Source organism: Falco cherrug, chromosome 5 (genome assembly GCF_023634085.1).
Source record: "Falco cherrug isolate bFalChe1 chromosome 5, bFalChe1.pri, whole genome shotgun sequence".
In the NCBI taxonomy this organism is placed as follows: Eukaryota; Metazoa; Chordata; class Aves; order Falconiformes; family Falconidae; genus Falco; species Falco cherrug.
Genome location: NC_073701.1, coordinates 82,530,492 through 82,547,514, shown reverse-complemented (window position 1 = coordinate 82,547,514; position 17,023 = coordinate 82,530,492). Strand labels below are relative to the sequence as shown.

The window sequence follows — 17,023 nt, the reverse complement described above, 5'->3', positions numbered from 1 at the left end:
ACTGGGTCACACGGGGTTAGAACTTCCATTTAGGATTATGATCACAGAGGCTCTACCATAGGATAAACATTCAGGTCAGCTATTCTGACCCATGTTGTCAGGTGTAAATGTACATGAAGCCTCACCTAAGTGCAGCTATACACCAGTTGGAAGGCTATGCTAATGCTGAAAAGGCCATCATGTCATCAGAAGCAACATACCTCAGCTCCTCACATGCCAGTGCTCGCATGCTCACGCTGTACTGTCTGCACAACCCACTATTTATGCAGTGCTTTCGCTCCTGAACTGACTTCAGAAAGTATAGGGATATTGTCTCAGCTTTGCAGACAGCAAACGGTGGCAAAGGATGTAAAATGACATGCTTGACCAGACATTGTCTGCCAGGTTCAGTTCCCACGTCTCAGGATTTTCAGTTTCCTATTGAATCACTAGAATATATTAGGTCTCCTCACCTGTAAGTGTTGCTTTGGGCTTACATGGCATGCAAAGGGGCTGCGCCAGCGGCTCCAGGTGACTGCACACCCACCTGCCCACCCGCGTGCTTTAGGTCCCACAGAGACCACCAAGGCCACCTGCAGAAGTGCCTCGCCGCACCACTCTGACTTGCAACAAGGCTTGGAGCTAACCTCTCTTCTCTTGAAAGAGCTTTAGAAATGTGAACATGCTCTTGTTCACATAAAACACCTTTGAGTAAAGTACTACTACCTCTACCTTACAGATGAGGAACAGAGACCTATTCAATACCTCTTTGAAAACTCTCACTTGCAGAATAGCTAGAAAAGACGTGACAGATTTCTGCTTCCCCAACTCAACTGCTTTTTGTACTGACTAATGTATGATTTCTTCCTTAGCAGTTCCTCCCATCTTCTCTGTCCTATCAGCTTCTCTCTTTGCATTTTATTTCTAAATTCCATAGGGCAGGTGTCATATTCCTGCTCTGTGTTCATATGGTACCTTAAGCAATGAAACCCTGGCCACTGATAAATGCACTTAGATGTCATCAATACAGAAATAAAAAATGATAGCAATTTCCTGACTATACAGCATCTCCACATGTCAGTTTAACCTTAGACCCCATTCTTGTTTAAACATCCGACACGTGTAAAATCCCAGTTAGAGGATTAATCTGTCCATGCAATGAAATAAGTATGAGTAAATTAAATGGCTGTATTTCCCGTAACTAGTTATATATTCTTCAAATGTTTCTCAAATTTCTGAAGTATATTGGTATTGCATCAACAGGCATAGTACTAACATTTAATCCCTCAGTGGAAAGCTTATGGACAAGCAGTGAGATTTTCCCCTTCATTTTATTTGGATGTGACTGTTTTGTTATTGTGATATAAACCCATTACAATTATATTTGTTCCTTTAAGAAGCAACTGAAGAGTATTTTTCATTCAAACGTATATTAGGGAGAATTTATTAAGCAATTAATCAAGGTAAAGAAAATGTTTCTGACTATTACTTCAACAGGTACATCTTATTTGCACGTGCCAGTACTACACTAGCTTAAAAATATCCATACACCCTTAAAAACAGCCTTTCAATAACACCTATTTGTTTTCTTAAAATGTTCTTATTTCTTTCCTTCTATCCATGAATAACTGGAAGTTATCTGAGGAAGTGCAGAAAGTTTACAAAGACAAACTGCTTTATACCAAAGAACCTCTTAAATTTTAATTACCTCATGAAAAATCGAAAAGCTAGGGTAACAGTTTGGTGGATGTCATTGCTGAACCCACAACCAGCACTAGTCAAGCAAAGACAGTTTCACGTATTTTGCTCTTGTAACACAAAACGGCAAAAATCAAGCTTCTAGACTACAGTTTGTCAGTTTCTTTACAAAATATTCCTATCCTTGAACAGAAAACAATAGGCTTTCAGACACATTTTCGTCACTTTTAAAAAAAATTTACTAAAATATCTGTGTTGGAACATAAGACAGGACAGGTCAGAATATTTTAGTTAGGTTCATTCCTAGCACTGCATCAGAATATAGCCTTGAAAATGCATAGATTTTAAAAAAAAAAAAAAAAGTGAAAAGGGCATGAAAGTAAAATTCTTCAAGTAAGTCTTATCTTCAGACTCTAAATACATGCAAGCACAGACTTCCTAGAGCTTTCAGAGTTATTCATGCAATACAGAAATACTGAAATGGCTTCAAATGGAATTCTGGAAGGAACAACAGCAAATCTTCCTCTGGCCCTCTGCCACGTCAGTGTATTTAGCAGTTTGCCACTGTTCTGTCACTGTATCTCTCCAGTTTAAGTCATGCATTTATTTCCTGCTCTGGAGTGATCAAAGCTTTTCCATCTAAGACAGAACATTCTAATTGCCAATTTCAAAGGTTTTTTAGGAAGTTGCTTCATGGATTTAAAATCATTAACAGCAGCCTTAGAGCTCATCTAGTGAGTTCTATCTTCTAAGTGTTACAGAAGCGTTAATTAATTATAGGTTTGACTAAGCCTTTAAGGTTTTGCCTGTATTGGGAGCAATGTAATATGCTCCACCTCAGCTGAAAGCCTTGGAGATACACGCTTTAGGGAGGCTTAGTGACTCACCGGGGAAATGAATGTGTTGTCTCTGTGCCATCTAAAGCAGCTGATTTGCTGCAAAAGGGAGCACATGCTGTGTTTTCTTCCAGGACACTGCAGCTGTTGCTCACTCGGTTGCCATACCTGCCTGTGGCAGAAAATCTCCCGCTATTCCAACAGGGGTGGTGCAAATGCACACATTTCCTACACAGACTAACGATACAGCTACACGGTTTTATTTTCTGGGATACATACAATACACTTTTGTGTCTAACTGGTTCCGTTTCTGCAACATAAAAAAACCAAACCAGGAACTGGTCCAAGACTGAAAAATGCACAGACTTCATGGATCCAGGGTAAGTAGGTGGCTATTCAGAGATGCCCGGAAGACCTAGGTAAGCATCACTGACCCATCCAGGAGATACAGTAGCATTCTTCAGCAGGTTTCAAAGTTACAGGAGACAACAGAAATCCTGGTGGTTTTTATGTTGGATAGCAGCTAGATAAAAGACAAATAACCAAACTGACAGGGACTAGAACCCTGTCTCATTCCCTACACTGACAGTCATAGCCCAGCATGGTCCAACTGCTGATCCAAGGCTTTTATCCAGCCTACAGACCACATTTTCTGGCCTGCCTCCTATCCCCCATCACAGACAGAGTAACCCTTCCAGCAGTACAGGCTGCCTCTGCAGCCAAATGCCTCTGTCCACATTTGCATCTGTCCCAGCAGAGAGATGCACTACTGCAGCCACAGAAAGACAGTGATTACGGGGGCACGTGGTGGGGGGCCACAGAATTAGGAGACCAGGGGTTTGCTGGTTGCATGCGGCAGCAGCTGCTGCTGCTGGGCAGAGTACCAGGCGCACAGTGAAGAAAGGAGGGTGAAAATCTAGTCCAGCATCTGGAAACGCTGTGCTGGACCGCTTTACCTTGCCTGTTAGAATGGATAGTTGGGTTTCCTCTTTCAAACTTTTCTACTATTCCCATCTTCAGCCTGGGTAGAGATAGCACTGCTGTCCACCCTCAAACCCTGTGCCTTATCATCCTGTGGATAATAATGCTCTCCACAGCCGTGGTTCAGACTCCCTTACGTGGGAAATGTTTAGGATTGCCATCTTCTGTTTCTTTAGCCAATGTTGTACTACTAGATAATTATGAGAAGTCTCCGGTATCAACATCTTACAGCTGTTCTAAGAGGAGTATGATAATTCTGAATTCCAAGATACTTTTTGTCAAGTCTAGCCATCTAAGCAAGATGTTTCAGCATAGTTATTTCTAATATGTGGCCCTAAGAGGCACCTCTCAGTTTGTTGCTTTTTAACACTTTCTTATCTACACTGATCTTTATTTTACCAGCCAGGCTTGTGTGTCCTAGCACTGGATATGCTGGCTGCTATGAATCCCAGTCTAGGTGCCTGTAACTCTCATGCTCTGTACGTGACAAGCAGGATGCCTAACCCAGCATTTTGAGTTCCACTGCAAGGGAACTAAACCTCTTTTTTGATTTATCCGTAAAGCTACTCTGAGTGGGTGGAATTTCCTGTTGCTTTCAAGTGAACTGCAGATTTCAGGGTACCAGGGTTTCATATGTGTAGAAATTTGCACATCCAAGGAATTCATTAACTAATAAACAAAACTCCCTCAATAATTATAATTTTTCCATGAAAACCTGGATTACAGTTTTATTCAAATGCATTGTATACAATTGTAAGAGAATGTGTAGATATTAGAAAAAGCTGATTAATTCATATTAATTCACATTACCTTATTTGCCAAAAATAAGACTACATTTTCTGGTTGCTCCATATACATTTTCTTATGTTTCACTCAACTGCATGTAGCCTGAAACTATCCACTGAGCATCACCACCTTATTAACTTCACCCGATTTAGCTGAACCTGCCTTCTTCCATTTAGCAGGCCAATAAGGGTATTTTTAATCTGCTCTACATTGCACTTGCAATTTGTTTTAATGTGATTAATCTCTTCTACTGTAAACACTTAAATAGCTGCAAAAGCTAATCAGAGCATTTAAGATGTGCACATATCCCTAATGAAGAGTATATATGCATTCCTGTTGTCATCTTTACCCCCATGAGTCCAGCCACTACTCAGACAAATCTTTAGCAGATTTTGTTTCACAGCCTTATCACCACACACAAAAAGGCTGGAATTTCCCACACTGACAGTGAAGACTCCTGCCACATGGAAACATATTTTCTCTGCTGATTCACACGTTACAAATCCTACAGTGGACAGCACAAACCAGAGAAGACTGAAAAGTACTCAGATCATGGGAAGCTACCTTTTAGTTTTTTTGTATGGATGCATTTTTCACTAATGAATTGAAAGAATAATTTCTAGTCTAAGTATTCCTGAATGAATTCTGTTGAATGCAATACTGCCTTGACCTCTGCTCAAATATATACATACATATGTTAAATACAGAAATCTGCTTCCTCTGTCATCATGAGATACCAAAAACTAAACCTCTAAGTGATTAGACAACTGTGCAGAAAATAAAACTCACAGAGAAAAAACCTAAGGAATTTACATGTTTTTAATCCTCTGTTTGGTTAGTGTCATATCGATTTATGTGTTTGGGGTTTTTTTAACATACAGATAAAGCAGCAAGAAAAATATGAATCCCTTTTTTTATCATCCCAAATAAAGAAGGGGAGAAAGTCAGTGGTAACACAACATACAGGAAGAAACAGCAAAGAGGAATTGATCAGATATGTAAGAAATACATGTTAAAAGGGGGGCAGAAACTTGTCAAGGAGGACCCTTAAAGCTTGAGTAAAATAACTTGCAGGAGTTACTTTACATTAGCAGACTAACACATAACTGTTTCTTCTTTGGAGAAACATGCAGATAGCAAGCAGAGAGCTCACGGAGCTGTCACGGAGGCCAAACCATTTACAGGGGAATGTGAGAAGAGGACATTGAGAGGATTAATGAGAAATGAGTGAACAAACCTGAGAATACTCTCAGAATTCAGCCAATGTAAAATCTGACACTGAAATATAATTAATTGAAATTTCCTATGGTCATACCATGTGAGAAAGTGAGAGCGCTGCCAGTTCTCAAAGACCTTCTAATGACTAGTATTTTAACTAAACCCCCACCCTCCTGAAGTCATACAACCACATGAGATTTCTAATACTTCTCTTTAAAGGAGTTTTCTTACCTTGTGCTTGTATAAGTAATCTCATTTAAAACAGCGAACTGTCCACAGCCTCAAAATACAATAATTAAACTGAAAACATGCATTTTTAAGTCTCCTGACTTTGTATTAGACTATTTCTTTTCCTGGATAGATTAACGATGCTCCACTACTCAGTGCAGTTTGAAATGCTGAGGGGTACTGGAGATGCTAAGTGACCGCTCAGTCCCCAGTACCTCAGCCTACAACTGTATCAGTCCACCCTGAGGAATGACTGGTTTATGTGGTTTCAGCAGCAGGCAGCTGGCTGGCACAGCCAAGCACACATTGCTTTGTTTTCTTATTTAGCACAGTTGAAATTGTACCATGGTACCCACGGGCAGAGACTCCTGGATCATTGATGGGGTTCTCTGCTATTGCAGAAGCCACAGGATCTTGCAAAAAACATGATACTTTATTCTTAAAAAAAAAAAAAAAAAAAAAAGAGGTTGGCTTTTTACCCCTACTATTGCCATTGGAAAGACTTTCCAAAATTCTACTGCTTGTAACGGTTAGGAACCTTCTTCTAATTTCCAGCTTAAATTTGTACACTGCCAGTTTATACCAATTCGGTTTTGTGTCAGCACTATCCTAAAACTTAAATGACTCTTCTGGATCTTTTTCTCCTTGATGCTCATCCAGGATTTATTCACACACAGTTCCATCAATATGAGCCAGAAGTAACTCTACTGTGATCTGCGTATCTACAGCGATACACGTGGTTTTTTTTAACACAAACCTAAGGTGTGTTAAAAACACCCCAACAAAACAAAACACAAAAATCCAAACAGAACCTGGTTCCTTGGGATTTCTCTGCAACATTGCAAGACACATGAAATGCAAAGCTGCTCTGAAAAAAAAATCAAAGATTACAAAGAACAAGGTAGGCACAGACCACGCAGGACTCACCCCAACCCGTGCAGGTGATGGGTGGATGGGCTGTGTGGTGAGGGTACCACGTAACGTGAAATGTCCCACACCCCTAACAGCAGTGCTCCAGGGAGCTTGGCAGAAGGCTCCTCAGCCTCCCAGGAAGTCCCAGCCTGCCAAATTTGTTAATTACCGTATTTACACACACCTATCAGAGTAAGAGTTAACAAGAGAAAATTATAGAAACAACACTTGGAATGTGTTCTTCATCAGAAAAAAGTATTTTTCCAAAGGGCTAGAAATAGATTAAACACAGTTGGTCAGTTTGGGGATGGAGCTAGAAGACACTGCCTGGAGTAATATTAGGTCACTTTAATCAAGCCAGCTGTTACCCTCATCATTAGCTATTAAGTCTAAGAAAGCAGATGTTTTTCTTTATGGGAATGTCTGCTGAAATCATGGAGTTCCACATATAAAGCAATTGAAGAATCAAGTCTTTTTTTAAAATACTGATTTTAAAGACTTAATTTTTCCTCAGAGTGCTTGCTTTAGCTTTCAAAAGGCTTTCAGTTTCTTCAATATGTTGCCCCTGCAGAACATTAAATTTTTTTCTTTTCCAAGGCTTTGACAGCTTTGAAAAACAACACTATATTTGGAAAAGTGTACTTTTAAGAATTATGATACAAACCAGTCTAAATCTTAATGAAGTCAATAAATCCTTCCATTTACTTTATGAAAAGTTTTGATTTGGCCTGGATAGCTTATAAAAACACTAAAAAAACCTGTCCCAAATAAAGAACATATTATGATTTCCAAGGAAATTTCAAATGAGTCAGGAATTCTTTGTTAAATTCTGTTAGGGCATTTACAGAAACTTAAGGTCTTCATTCACTAAGATACAGGTAATTTATTTTATTTTTATGCAACATTTTTTTTCTTTCTTTTTCTTACTGTTCTTAAGCATCTGCTTCGGGCTTTCGGAGGCAGGACTCTGAACTGATAGGATAGTGCAGCAAGAGAGGAAATACAAGTTCTTATGCCAGCTCCTACTCAGTATTTCATTATCCCCTTGCTGGATATAATGCATAAATCACTACCCCTGCCTCTTCCCTGGTTGTGCTCTAAAAAGAGCAGGTTTTGCTCATTTCTTTGAAAGCTCCAGATACTTGCTCTCAGAAGGGAATTCTAGACCGCACTTCTGAAGGAAGTTTCTGTAAATGCCCTAACAGAATTTGACAAAACAGCCTTTCAAAGACCAATTTTGTAAAGTTATTTCAATATGGTAAGAGTACTCTAGATGTCTTTTATTTCACCCCTTCTGATGTTATTGTTTAATCAACTCTTCACTGCTTCTACTGTTACCCTACATTAGCAAACAGATAGGTAAGGCAGTGATGATGGATACCTCTTCAAATGCTGCCTGCTTTACACTTCAGCCTTCAGGTAATCCAGTATTTAGCAAGAACCTTTTGGCAACACGGATGAAAATTCAGAGTACTAACAGATCTACTGCTCCTGAAAAGTCTTAATGAAATCTCTCACTAGTCAGATAAGCAGTCCTGATACCTTTATACAGAAATGTAAACTGCTAAATGCCATCTGCACAGTAGGATCTTTAATATTTCAACATCACACGGAAAATCCACCCAGCAACTACCGTCTCTAAGGTTAGCAAAACATAAAGGGTTATAGGGAAAAAAAATAGTTAACTTGCATGTCTAACTAGATATTGTAAAAATGTAGAGAGAGAAATACTGCTTTTTATACAGCAAGTAGCCAAGCCACATCCAGACTGGATTTTAGCTGCTAAATCTGAAGGTGCTAGCATAAATAATATGTTCAAGAGCCCCGACTTAAACAAAAGCCCAGATGCAAGATGGCTTTCAGCTGAATCACCCACCTGCTAGGCACCAGCAGTAGGCTCCAGAGCCTTGAAGTTCAGGCTCCTACACTGTCTGTAGGTGAGCTAGGCAGCTGAGCGCAGTAACAAGCAACTGGTTTGCCCAAATGGTATTCAGCTGCCCAGGACAGCTAATGTAAAATGCTGAGTTGGTGGAAATGCATCTGAGCTCTGCCCACCCCTTGAGAGACTGGTCCTTCAGAAGTGCGGTCTAGAATTCCCTTCTGAGAGCAAGTATCTGGAGCTTTCAAAGAAATGAGCAAAACCTGCTCTTTTTAGAGCACAACCAGGGAAGAGGCAGGGGTAGTGATTTATGCATTATATCCAGCAAGGGGATAATGAAATGCTGAGTAGGAGCCGGCATAAGAACTTGTATTTCCTCTCTTGCTGTACTATCCTATCAATTCAGAGTCCAGCGTCCAAAAGCCCGAAGCAGATGCTTAAGAACAGTAAGAAAAAAGTAAGCTTATGTGATATGCCTGAAAATGTCCTTGCAAACTCTCCCAGGCTCTGTTTCCAGCTCCAAAAATTTCTGAAATGGATGTGGTTTCCATCTGCTTAGCAACCCTCAGTAGGTTTCTTTTTCAGGATCGTCCAGTATCCTCTCAAAACATTCTGCTCTTACAGCAGCCTACATTAGAGTTTCACAGACCTATCACCTGTTGCAGGAAGAATTACTCTTTTATTTATTTTAAAATCTGGCTCCTACTGCTGTCGTTTGCTGTCCCCTTTCTCTTATATTGGAAGAGTCAGTGGAGGATGGATTCCCATCACTCGTGAGTTCCCAATGCTCTACAAAACAAACTCTTAAGTTGTCTTTTTTTCTTGACAGGTAGTCCTAGCTTATTTAGTTATTCCTCAAAACATACCTGTGATATTCCCTGTTGCCATTTTCTTACTTTTTTTTACAAGTCTGCTGTACCCTTTATGAAATGAGGGGAGCATAAGCATACACACTATTTAAGAAGTAGGTTAGCTATGATTTTATGCAGTGGCATAATTGGTATTTTTTGTTCTCCCTGTTCCTTCCCTGCAATTCCTAGCCCTTGACCTTTGTTTGAAGAAAAAAAGAAAAAGAAGAAAGCCAAAATGCTTCATCTTAACAAGATGTATGAAGAGTCCTCTCATTTGACAAAACCTAATGTTTGGAGACAGGAGACGTAGGTTCAAATCCTTTTAGCTCAGAACAGGTCTTCCCTCTAGACTGTCTTGGTAAAACACTTCAGTTGCTGGGACACAACATAAGGTGGCATAGCCTTCACCTTCTCCTTTGTCTTAAGCAAAAGCAGCAGCAGCAGGCAGATCAAGACACCTGATCCTGTTAGCATCCATTTAGGGAAGCCCTAAATCAGGGATCAGAGAAGTCAGAAGTCATCTGAAAGAACATTTGGCTTTGGATCCCAATTAAATTTAGCAGGGAAAGAGACACTAAGATGCACATAATAGGGTCAGGTAAGGCACATGAAAAAGTGGAACTGTCTGAAAGCTTCCCTGGAAGCCCTGAAAGGCACTAGCTGAGTCAGGGACCCTTTTAATCAAAATTTTGGGATCAGGCACCTGAGCTCTACCAGCATCCTACTTCCAGTGCTGAACTTTCCGTATCAGTTGTTGGATAGTATTTTCTCACCCACAGGACTTTTACCACAATGACGATTTCTGAAATTAGCTAACTCAAACAATAGCCCCTGGAGTCTTAATTAGTAATGAAAAATAATGATTTCTATGGTGAAATATAGCTACGTCTGGTGGATCAAAGAAGTCAAGTATGGGCAAGAAGCAGAAGGCAACATGAGCTTTGGAAAAGCATGCCTCATCTAGAATAATCCATGACACTTTCACACACTGCCCATTTTTCTTAAAAAGTCTATTATTTCACCTCAACCAGATAGTGCCACATATCAGCAAGTGATGCAAAGTAAGTAAAATAAACCCTCACCCTGTTTCTAAACTCTCTAGTTATTTCCACCTGAGCCTCAAGACTGAACTGACAGACATCAGCAATTTGTATTCAACGAGCCACCTGCCCATACCTTCCTGCAAAAGTACTCTGCTGCCAACAGTTCCTCAACAACCTGCTGGAGCCAAGTTTCATTTACAGTTCCAGCCTCTTTGAAAAATTTGCTATCTTTCATTTAGTGGATTTTGGTTTTAATACTGTAAGTTCTTTTCTTCCTGTTGATTTATCTTTCTAATGCAGAAGCCTTGACATGTATTCAAAAAGGTAACTTTTGTCTTTATGGGAAAAGAAGCTTATTGAATAGCCAAAGGATGTCTCATACAAGAAAGCCACATAAATGGTGCACGAAGCTGTGAGAATCGAGCTGTTAAATGGGAGCAGGGGGCTCCGGAACTGCTGCAGACTTCCAGCCCTACGGGGAATACTGAGAAGCACGGCACGTTTGAAGAGGAATTGAAATTGTCAGCGAAAGAACAGAATCTGTTCACCCTTACATTCCTAATTAGAGAACTCATAGTGGGAAGTGACCATTTAAATGATGAGCACAGAAAATGAAGGAAATCGCCTTTCTTAAGAAATGGGCAAGTGCCTACATTCATAAATTAACACCCTGATTTACAATCCAGATTATAATTATAATAGTTTCAAATTACCACCTTATTTTTAGATGTATTATTCAGTTTCTCTCCAGGAATTCAGAAAGAAGAGTGTATTTAGAGGTGCAGTAATGCCACGTACAACTTAGAAAACTCTTCTTATACATTGTATTGATTCTGCATTCGAAACTACAGCTGTAACTGTTTTAGCTACGTCCTACAGACTAGTGCGTTGAATAAGTATTAGGTTACATTGACACTAACTTTTAACATGTTATTTACTTCTGCACAACTTTTCATACCTGCCAGTATTTGAACCTAAAAGAATTCCATACTGTATATTTAGGTTTTGGTATATATCAATCTCTATGGTATAAAGCCGCATAACATACAGATGGTTAAAATAGATGGTTTAACGGTCCTAAAATTCTTAGTTTTGTTTTAGCGCTTATATTTCAGATATGGCAGGACTAAATTTCTCCATAGGAACTATGTATCATTATCCATAGAAACATGTCATCTTGAGTGTAAAATATGCTAAAGCACTAAAAATAATATACAGTAATATTACTGTGATGTAATTGAGTTTGAAGTATGCCAAGTTTCTGGCCTACAAAAAAACTGTCAAAATAAGAGCTTAGTGCAAAAAAGAAGGATTTGATCACATAGTCCTTCAACGGTCTAAGGGCTTACTGAATCTAAACATGCAGACATGAGAATGAACAGAAGTGTGACTGGATTTAGAAAGCTGAGCCAGTGCTATCCTTCAGATTCTCATAAATAATTTGTTGTGGCCATCCAGTAAAGAATGCAGAGAAGTTGCTTTTCTTGTTGGTAGTGAGATGTATGCTGTGTGCTAGCTTGGAAATACAGTCCTGATGGCAGTTGTATAAGAAAAATCAGAATATTTAGAGAAATGTTGCAACTTCTGTGTAATAAAGTCACGGTACTGGGATGCCAGAAAACCTAAAAATGAGAGAGAGATCTTTCCTTCATAGTGAAAAACTGAAGTCAGACACAACTAATTAAACAATTAATAGTTTAATTAGTTGCATTTTGAAAGGCAAACCCCTGGTTGAGGTCAGACAGTGATACTAGTAAGGTGCAGATGGGCTAATTTTGGAGAGACTTTTTACATTATTTTGGGAAACTGCCCATATGTTTTGCTAGTGAGAGCAGGGAATATTTTGTAAGTCTTGCCTAAATATTTACATCTCTTTGATTCAAATTTAGCCACCATTATAATGTAATTTGTGAAAATATGTTCTTTTTTCTAGTAACATTTTCTTGCCTACACAGATTCATAAATAGTCTACTTATTGAAAAGACTCTAGGTATTTTTTTCTGTAAGCAGAATGAGATAAAAGCTACAAAAAGGGCATACTCCATTGACTTTCAGGATGATATACCAAACACACCATAAGCTGGGACATAAGTAAGCTGGGGCAGAATTTCAAAGAATATCTTCAGCCTGGGATATATACAGGCTAAAGATTAAAAATTGATATATTTCTCATTTAAAATAAAAAACTCAAAAAGCAAGTGAATTGTTCACAGAGGGTTTTTTTTTTTTTTCTTTAATTTTAGCAACAGAAAGAACTTCATTGGAAACCTCTATTCTAACCACACTGCAGTATCCACAAATAATCACACAGGACTTCTCGTGTGCCCTCACTTGTGACTGAATAACATCTCCACAAGTAGTTTCATTGAACTTTGCTGAATGGCACTCACTGAGAGTACTCAGATAATACCCAGCTCCATAAATAATTACATCAGTACTTGGCTTCAGTAACATTGTGGAGGAAGGTGCTATTCATATCTCAGCAGGGACATTAGAATCAAGCCCTAAGCATTTCTTCAATAACACAGAGAATGAACTGTCATGGTCTTGTCATTCCCCTAAGAACTTTTTGCCTCCGTCTGCTCTTACAGGTTTTTCTTCAGTGAGGTTGATTTGACCGCCTTGTCTTTTCTGAACATGTATGAAACTGAGATTTCCCTGCTGAATCTCCCAGAGCCAACAGCAAACCTCCCTAACAGTTTCATTGGAAAGGGCATCCTGTAGAGCTCTGTACGTGACCAGCTAAGAACTCAACATTTTTTGAAACTACAAGCAAATGAGACCAGGATCTACACGTTGCCTAGCCTCAAACTAGTAACCACAGTCTCCAGAATGCAAAGGCAGACAGACTACCATGCTCTTCAGCAACATCCCATTCACAGAGCTCTGGGTCTGGTTTCTTCTGTTCCAGAAATACGAAATGGTAAGAGCCATCCTGTCCGACCAAGTCCTCCTCTCTCGCCAAGCCCTAGGAACCACACACCAGTAGTATGCATTCACTGATTTTATTTTTTATGAAAAAATGAAAGGAAATAATGTCAAAATTCTAACAAAATATTTACTCCTATGAACTAATACTATCAGATAAAAGCCTTTTTCATTATGGAGAGATACTCAAAGAGGACCATATTCAAATGAAATCTGACTAAATCGGCCTAAATAGCCTGTACACAATATTCATTCTTGGGAACAATCACGTCGTTGAACGCACTGAGCAGACTAGCTCCTGAGTCTTCAGAATGATCCATCATTGAGACCAAATCATGCATCACATCTAGAAAGGGGACATACTGTGTCCCCTCAGGTCAGGTTTGAAAACAATAGTGTATCAGTCTAGAGAAAAAAACAGAAGTAGGTGCACTTACATTATACCTTATGTATGAGTAAAAAAACCTTCTTTTTCCATTCTGTCAGGTTTTCTAAATTCATCAATATAGTGTACACATGCACACTGTGTATTTGAATATTACATTATACAAACCCACCTTATTTCTAAAAAGACACCAGATGAAATTACTAAAGCCCCACAGGTTTCATTACAAAAGCTATGTTTATGTCTTGCATTGATGGCAATGGTGTAGGATCATCTGAACATGGAAGTTAAGTCTACAAAACTGAACTGTGTTGTATTACATTACGATTGTATCATGGTATACTTGATGTGTGCTCTTGCATCTTCATATACCTCCCTACACATATACAACCACATGTTAATTTTTTCTGTTAAATAGCCTTGGGAATATATCTGACTTTAAGGAACAGGTTGGCAACATAAGAAAGATGTTATGAAAACTCATCGCAAGTTTTATGACAGGCCATTCTTTGCCAAACTAGTATAAGAGAATTATATTAGAATAAGTACTGTGTTTTTAGAATAGGTTTCTTTAAAAGTAACTTTAAAATGCTATTGATGCCCTTACAAAATCCATACATTTTAATTGAGTTAGCTACATTCATCACATTTACAGTTGAATTTTTCCACAATGCTTTCAGAAAGGAGGTAAAAATATTTTCCACACGACAAAATCTGAGGAAGTAGTTCTAACTAGCTGAACTCGGTACGAAATTGTTTTTACTCCCAGCAACCCAACACCGACCCCCGTTTTCAGGGTGCCGCGGTGCCCGAAGCAGCACCACCTATTGGGTGAAAAATGTGGGTTAGCGCCGGCTTACACGGGGACCCCTCGCGTGATGGTTTTGCACACAATGAGCTGAAGCTTCCGAGTTCCTCGTACCTAAATCCAAGCAAACAACTGGTATTTTCTAGCGGTCTACGTGACAGAAGCTTACAGATTCAGAACGATCATTCAGTGCGATACAAATCCCGCCACCTGCGCTCCTGGTATTTAACAAAGTGTTTCAGACGGCACTTTTAACAGCACCCGCTGCGCGGTTCTCAGGATGCGCTCCAGTCGCACAGATCTGAATGAGTTGAAAATTAATTCTCTTATGTAACTAGTCCTCCAAAACCCGATGTGCGAATCCGTATTCCGGATGCAAGGTCCCACGTGAAGGCACGACTGGGATTCAGGTTTTCGAGGCGACAGTTACACCTCGTGTGAGGGCAACCACGGACGTTGCCCGTTCTCGGAGAACGAGTCTTTTTTTTTTTTTTTTTTTTTTTTTTTTTTCCACGGAAATCCTGCACCCATCCACGGTTCTCACCGGAACAGTTCGTGCGAGGGGCTACGGTACGGCTTTCCCTCCCACGTCCACAGGAAAGGTCGATGTCGGTGCCGCTGGCCGGGGCTTTTCCCTCCCCCCCACCACAGGCGCACCCCCACGCCGCCGCGGGTGCGGGCTGCCCGGCGGGGTCGGACCCCGGCAGGGCTCGGCGGGGCGCGGCGCGGAGCGGGGCGCGCTGCGGGAGCGGCGGCAGGGCGGGCTGGCGAGCCCCCGCCGGGGCAAGCCGCCTGTGCCGGGGGTGGCGGAGGGTGCCGCGCATCCGCGGGGCCCGGCAGCAGGGGGCCGAGGCAAAAAGGGGTAGGAGAAGCGTGCCCACCCGTGGTGCTGACTGCCTGCTCTCACGGTGTGGAACGGCCGGCGACTGCGCCTGGAGCTCCCCGCAAAAGGGAGCGGAGGGAGAAAAGCGCCACCGGAGCCCGGGGAGAAAAGTTGGTCTGAAACCCGAAGATGAATTCACGCAAATATCACTCACCCACTCTGAGGATACAGACGAGCTGGATGCAGGCAACCAAGCGCCCTAGAATGAGCATGTCCAAATCGTCCTCTGCCTCCTCCCGTCCGTCTGCCTGCCTGCCCGCCTGCCTGCCTGCCTGCCTCTCAGCCGCCTGCCTGCCTGCCTGCCTGCCTGCCTCCGCGGGCAGCCGCGCCTCTCCCCGCCGGGGAGCCGGCTCCGCGCCCGGCGGCCGCCCCCACGCCGCGGGCGGGCGGGATCAGCGGCGCTGGGTGCTGGCGGGGCCGCGGCTCGGCTCAGCGCATCGCGGGGCTCGCCGGGGGCTCACCGGAGGCCGCCCTGCGCGCCGCGCCCCGCGCCGAGCGGCCGCGCTGCCGTGTGGCGGGGCTGTGCCTGCGCGGGGCTGTGCGCGGGGCTGTGCGCGGGGCTGTGCGCGCGGGTGTGCGGGGGTGCGCGCGGGCGCTCGGTGTGTATGTCTGTGTGTGCGCGTGTGTGTGTGTGTGTGTGTGCGCGCGTGTGCGCGCGGGGGGGCGGAGACCGCGCGCTGCTGGGCGGGCGCGCGCGGGTGAGTGTATGCGGGGGGTGGGGTGGGGGGTGCGTGTGCGTCCGCGGCGGGAGGGGCACCCCACCCCTCCCACACACCCCCCAGCCGGCGGCAGGGAGGGGGCCGGGGGCCGGGAGGGGGTCACGTCACCGCGCCCGAAGCGTGGCCCCGCGGCCGAGCTCCCCCCCCCCGCCCCCAACACAGCGCCGGCGTGTGGGAGAGCGGCTCCGCGCGGGGGCAGCCCCCCGGGACACCGCCACCCCCCACCAGCGTGCGGGGAAAAGTTTGTTCCGACGCTGGCGGCGGGGAGGGGGCGGCGGGGGGCTGCCGGGGTCTCGGGGGCCGGCGCGGTGCGGGGCCGCGCAGCCCTGCGGGGGTGCCGCAGCGCGGGGAGGCGGAGGCGCCCCGTCGCGCGGCGGGGACCGAAGGGAAGGGCCCGCTTCTGGCGGCGCTGGCCGCTGCGGGTCACCGTGGGAATAGTCGCGGGGCGTCCGGCGGGGCTGGTGAGCGCTGCCGCCTCGGACGTAGGTGGCGTTTGCGGGCTGCTCCCGGAGCCGGGAAGCCGGGATGATCCGTGTTCCCTGGGAACTGGCGGCGGAGCGGGGGAAGGGGGCTGGAGCAGCAGCATGTCATTATCTGCCTTAGAAGTGGGTCAGGGCGCGGGCGCTGGCACCCTGTCTTCGGGAAGAGAAAACAAGATCATCGCCACCCCCCCCAAAGAAACCCGCAACCACCAGCCCCCAAACCCCGACCCCCCAGCCAAGACGTGGAAGATTGCGGGAAACATACAGCAGGGCCCCGTGGTGGGGGAGCGCGGGCGGGGGCGGCAGTGCCGGCGGGGCGGGCGCCGGGCCGGGGGTCTCAGCAAGGGGCTCCGGCCAGGCACCCCCCCGCCCTGAGCAGCACCCCGATCCGGAGGGAGCGGGCACCC

The 17,023-nt window shown here is 43.6% G+C and overlaps 1 protein-coding gene across 5 annotated transcripts in view; it reads right to left on the bottom strand.

Moving 5' to 3' along the window:
* The window catches only part of PTPRZ1 (protein tyrosine phosphatase receptor type Z1), a 144,804-nt gene extending 128,696 nt beyond the window's left edge, over positions 1–16,108 (bottom strand). For 3 of the 5 annotated variants that reach the window (XM_055712534.1, XM_055712535.1, XM_055712536.1), the window contains exon 1: positions 15,570–16,108. In XM_055712534.1, coding sequence (XP_055568509.1) covers positions 15,570–15,627 — 58 coding nt within the window. In that variant the 5' untranslated portion in view covers positions 15,628–16,108. The remainder of the gene's footprint in view (positions 1–15,569) is intronic. The other 2 variants (XM_055712537.1, XM_055712538.1) reach the window with 1 other exon arrangement.
* Positions 16,109–17,023: the final 915 nt, after the last annotated feature.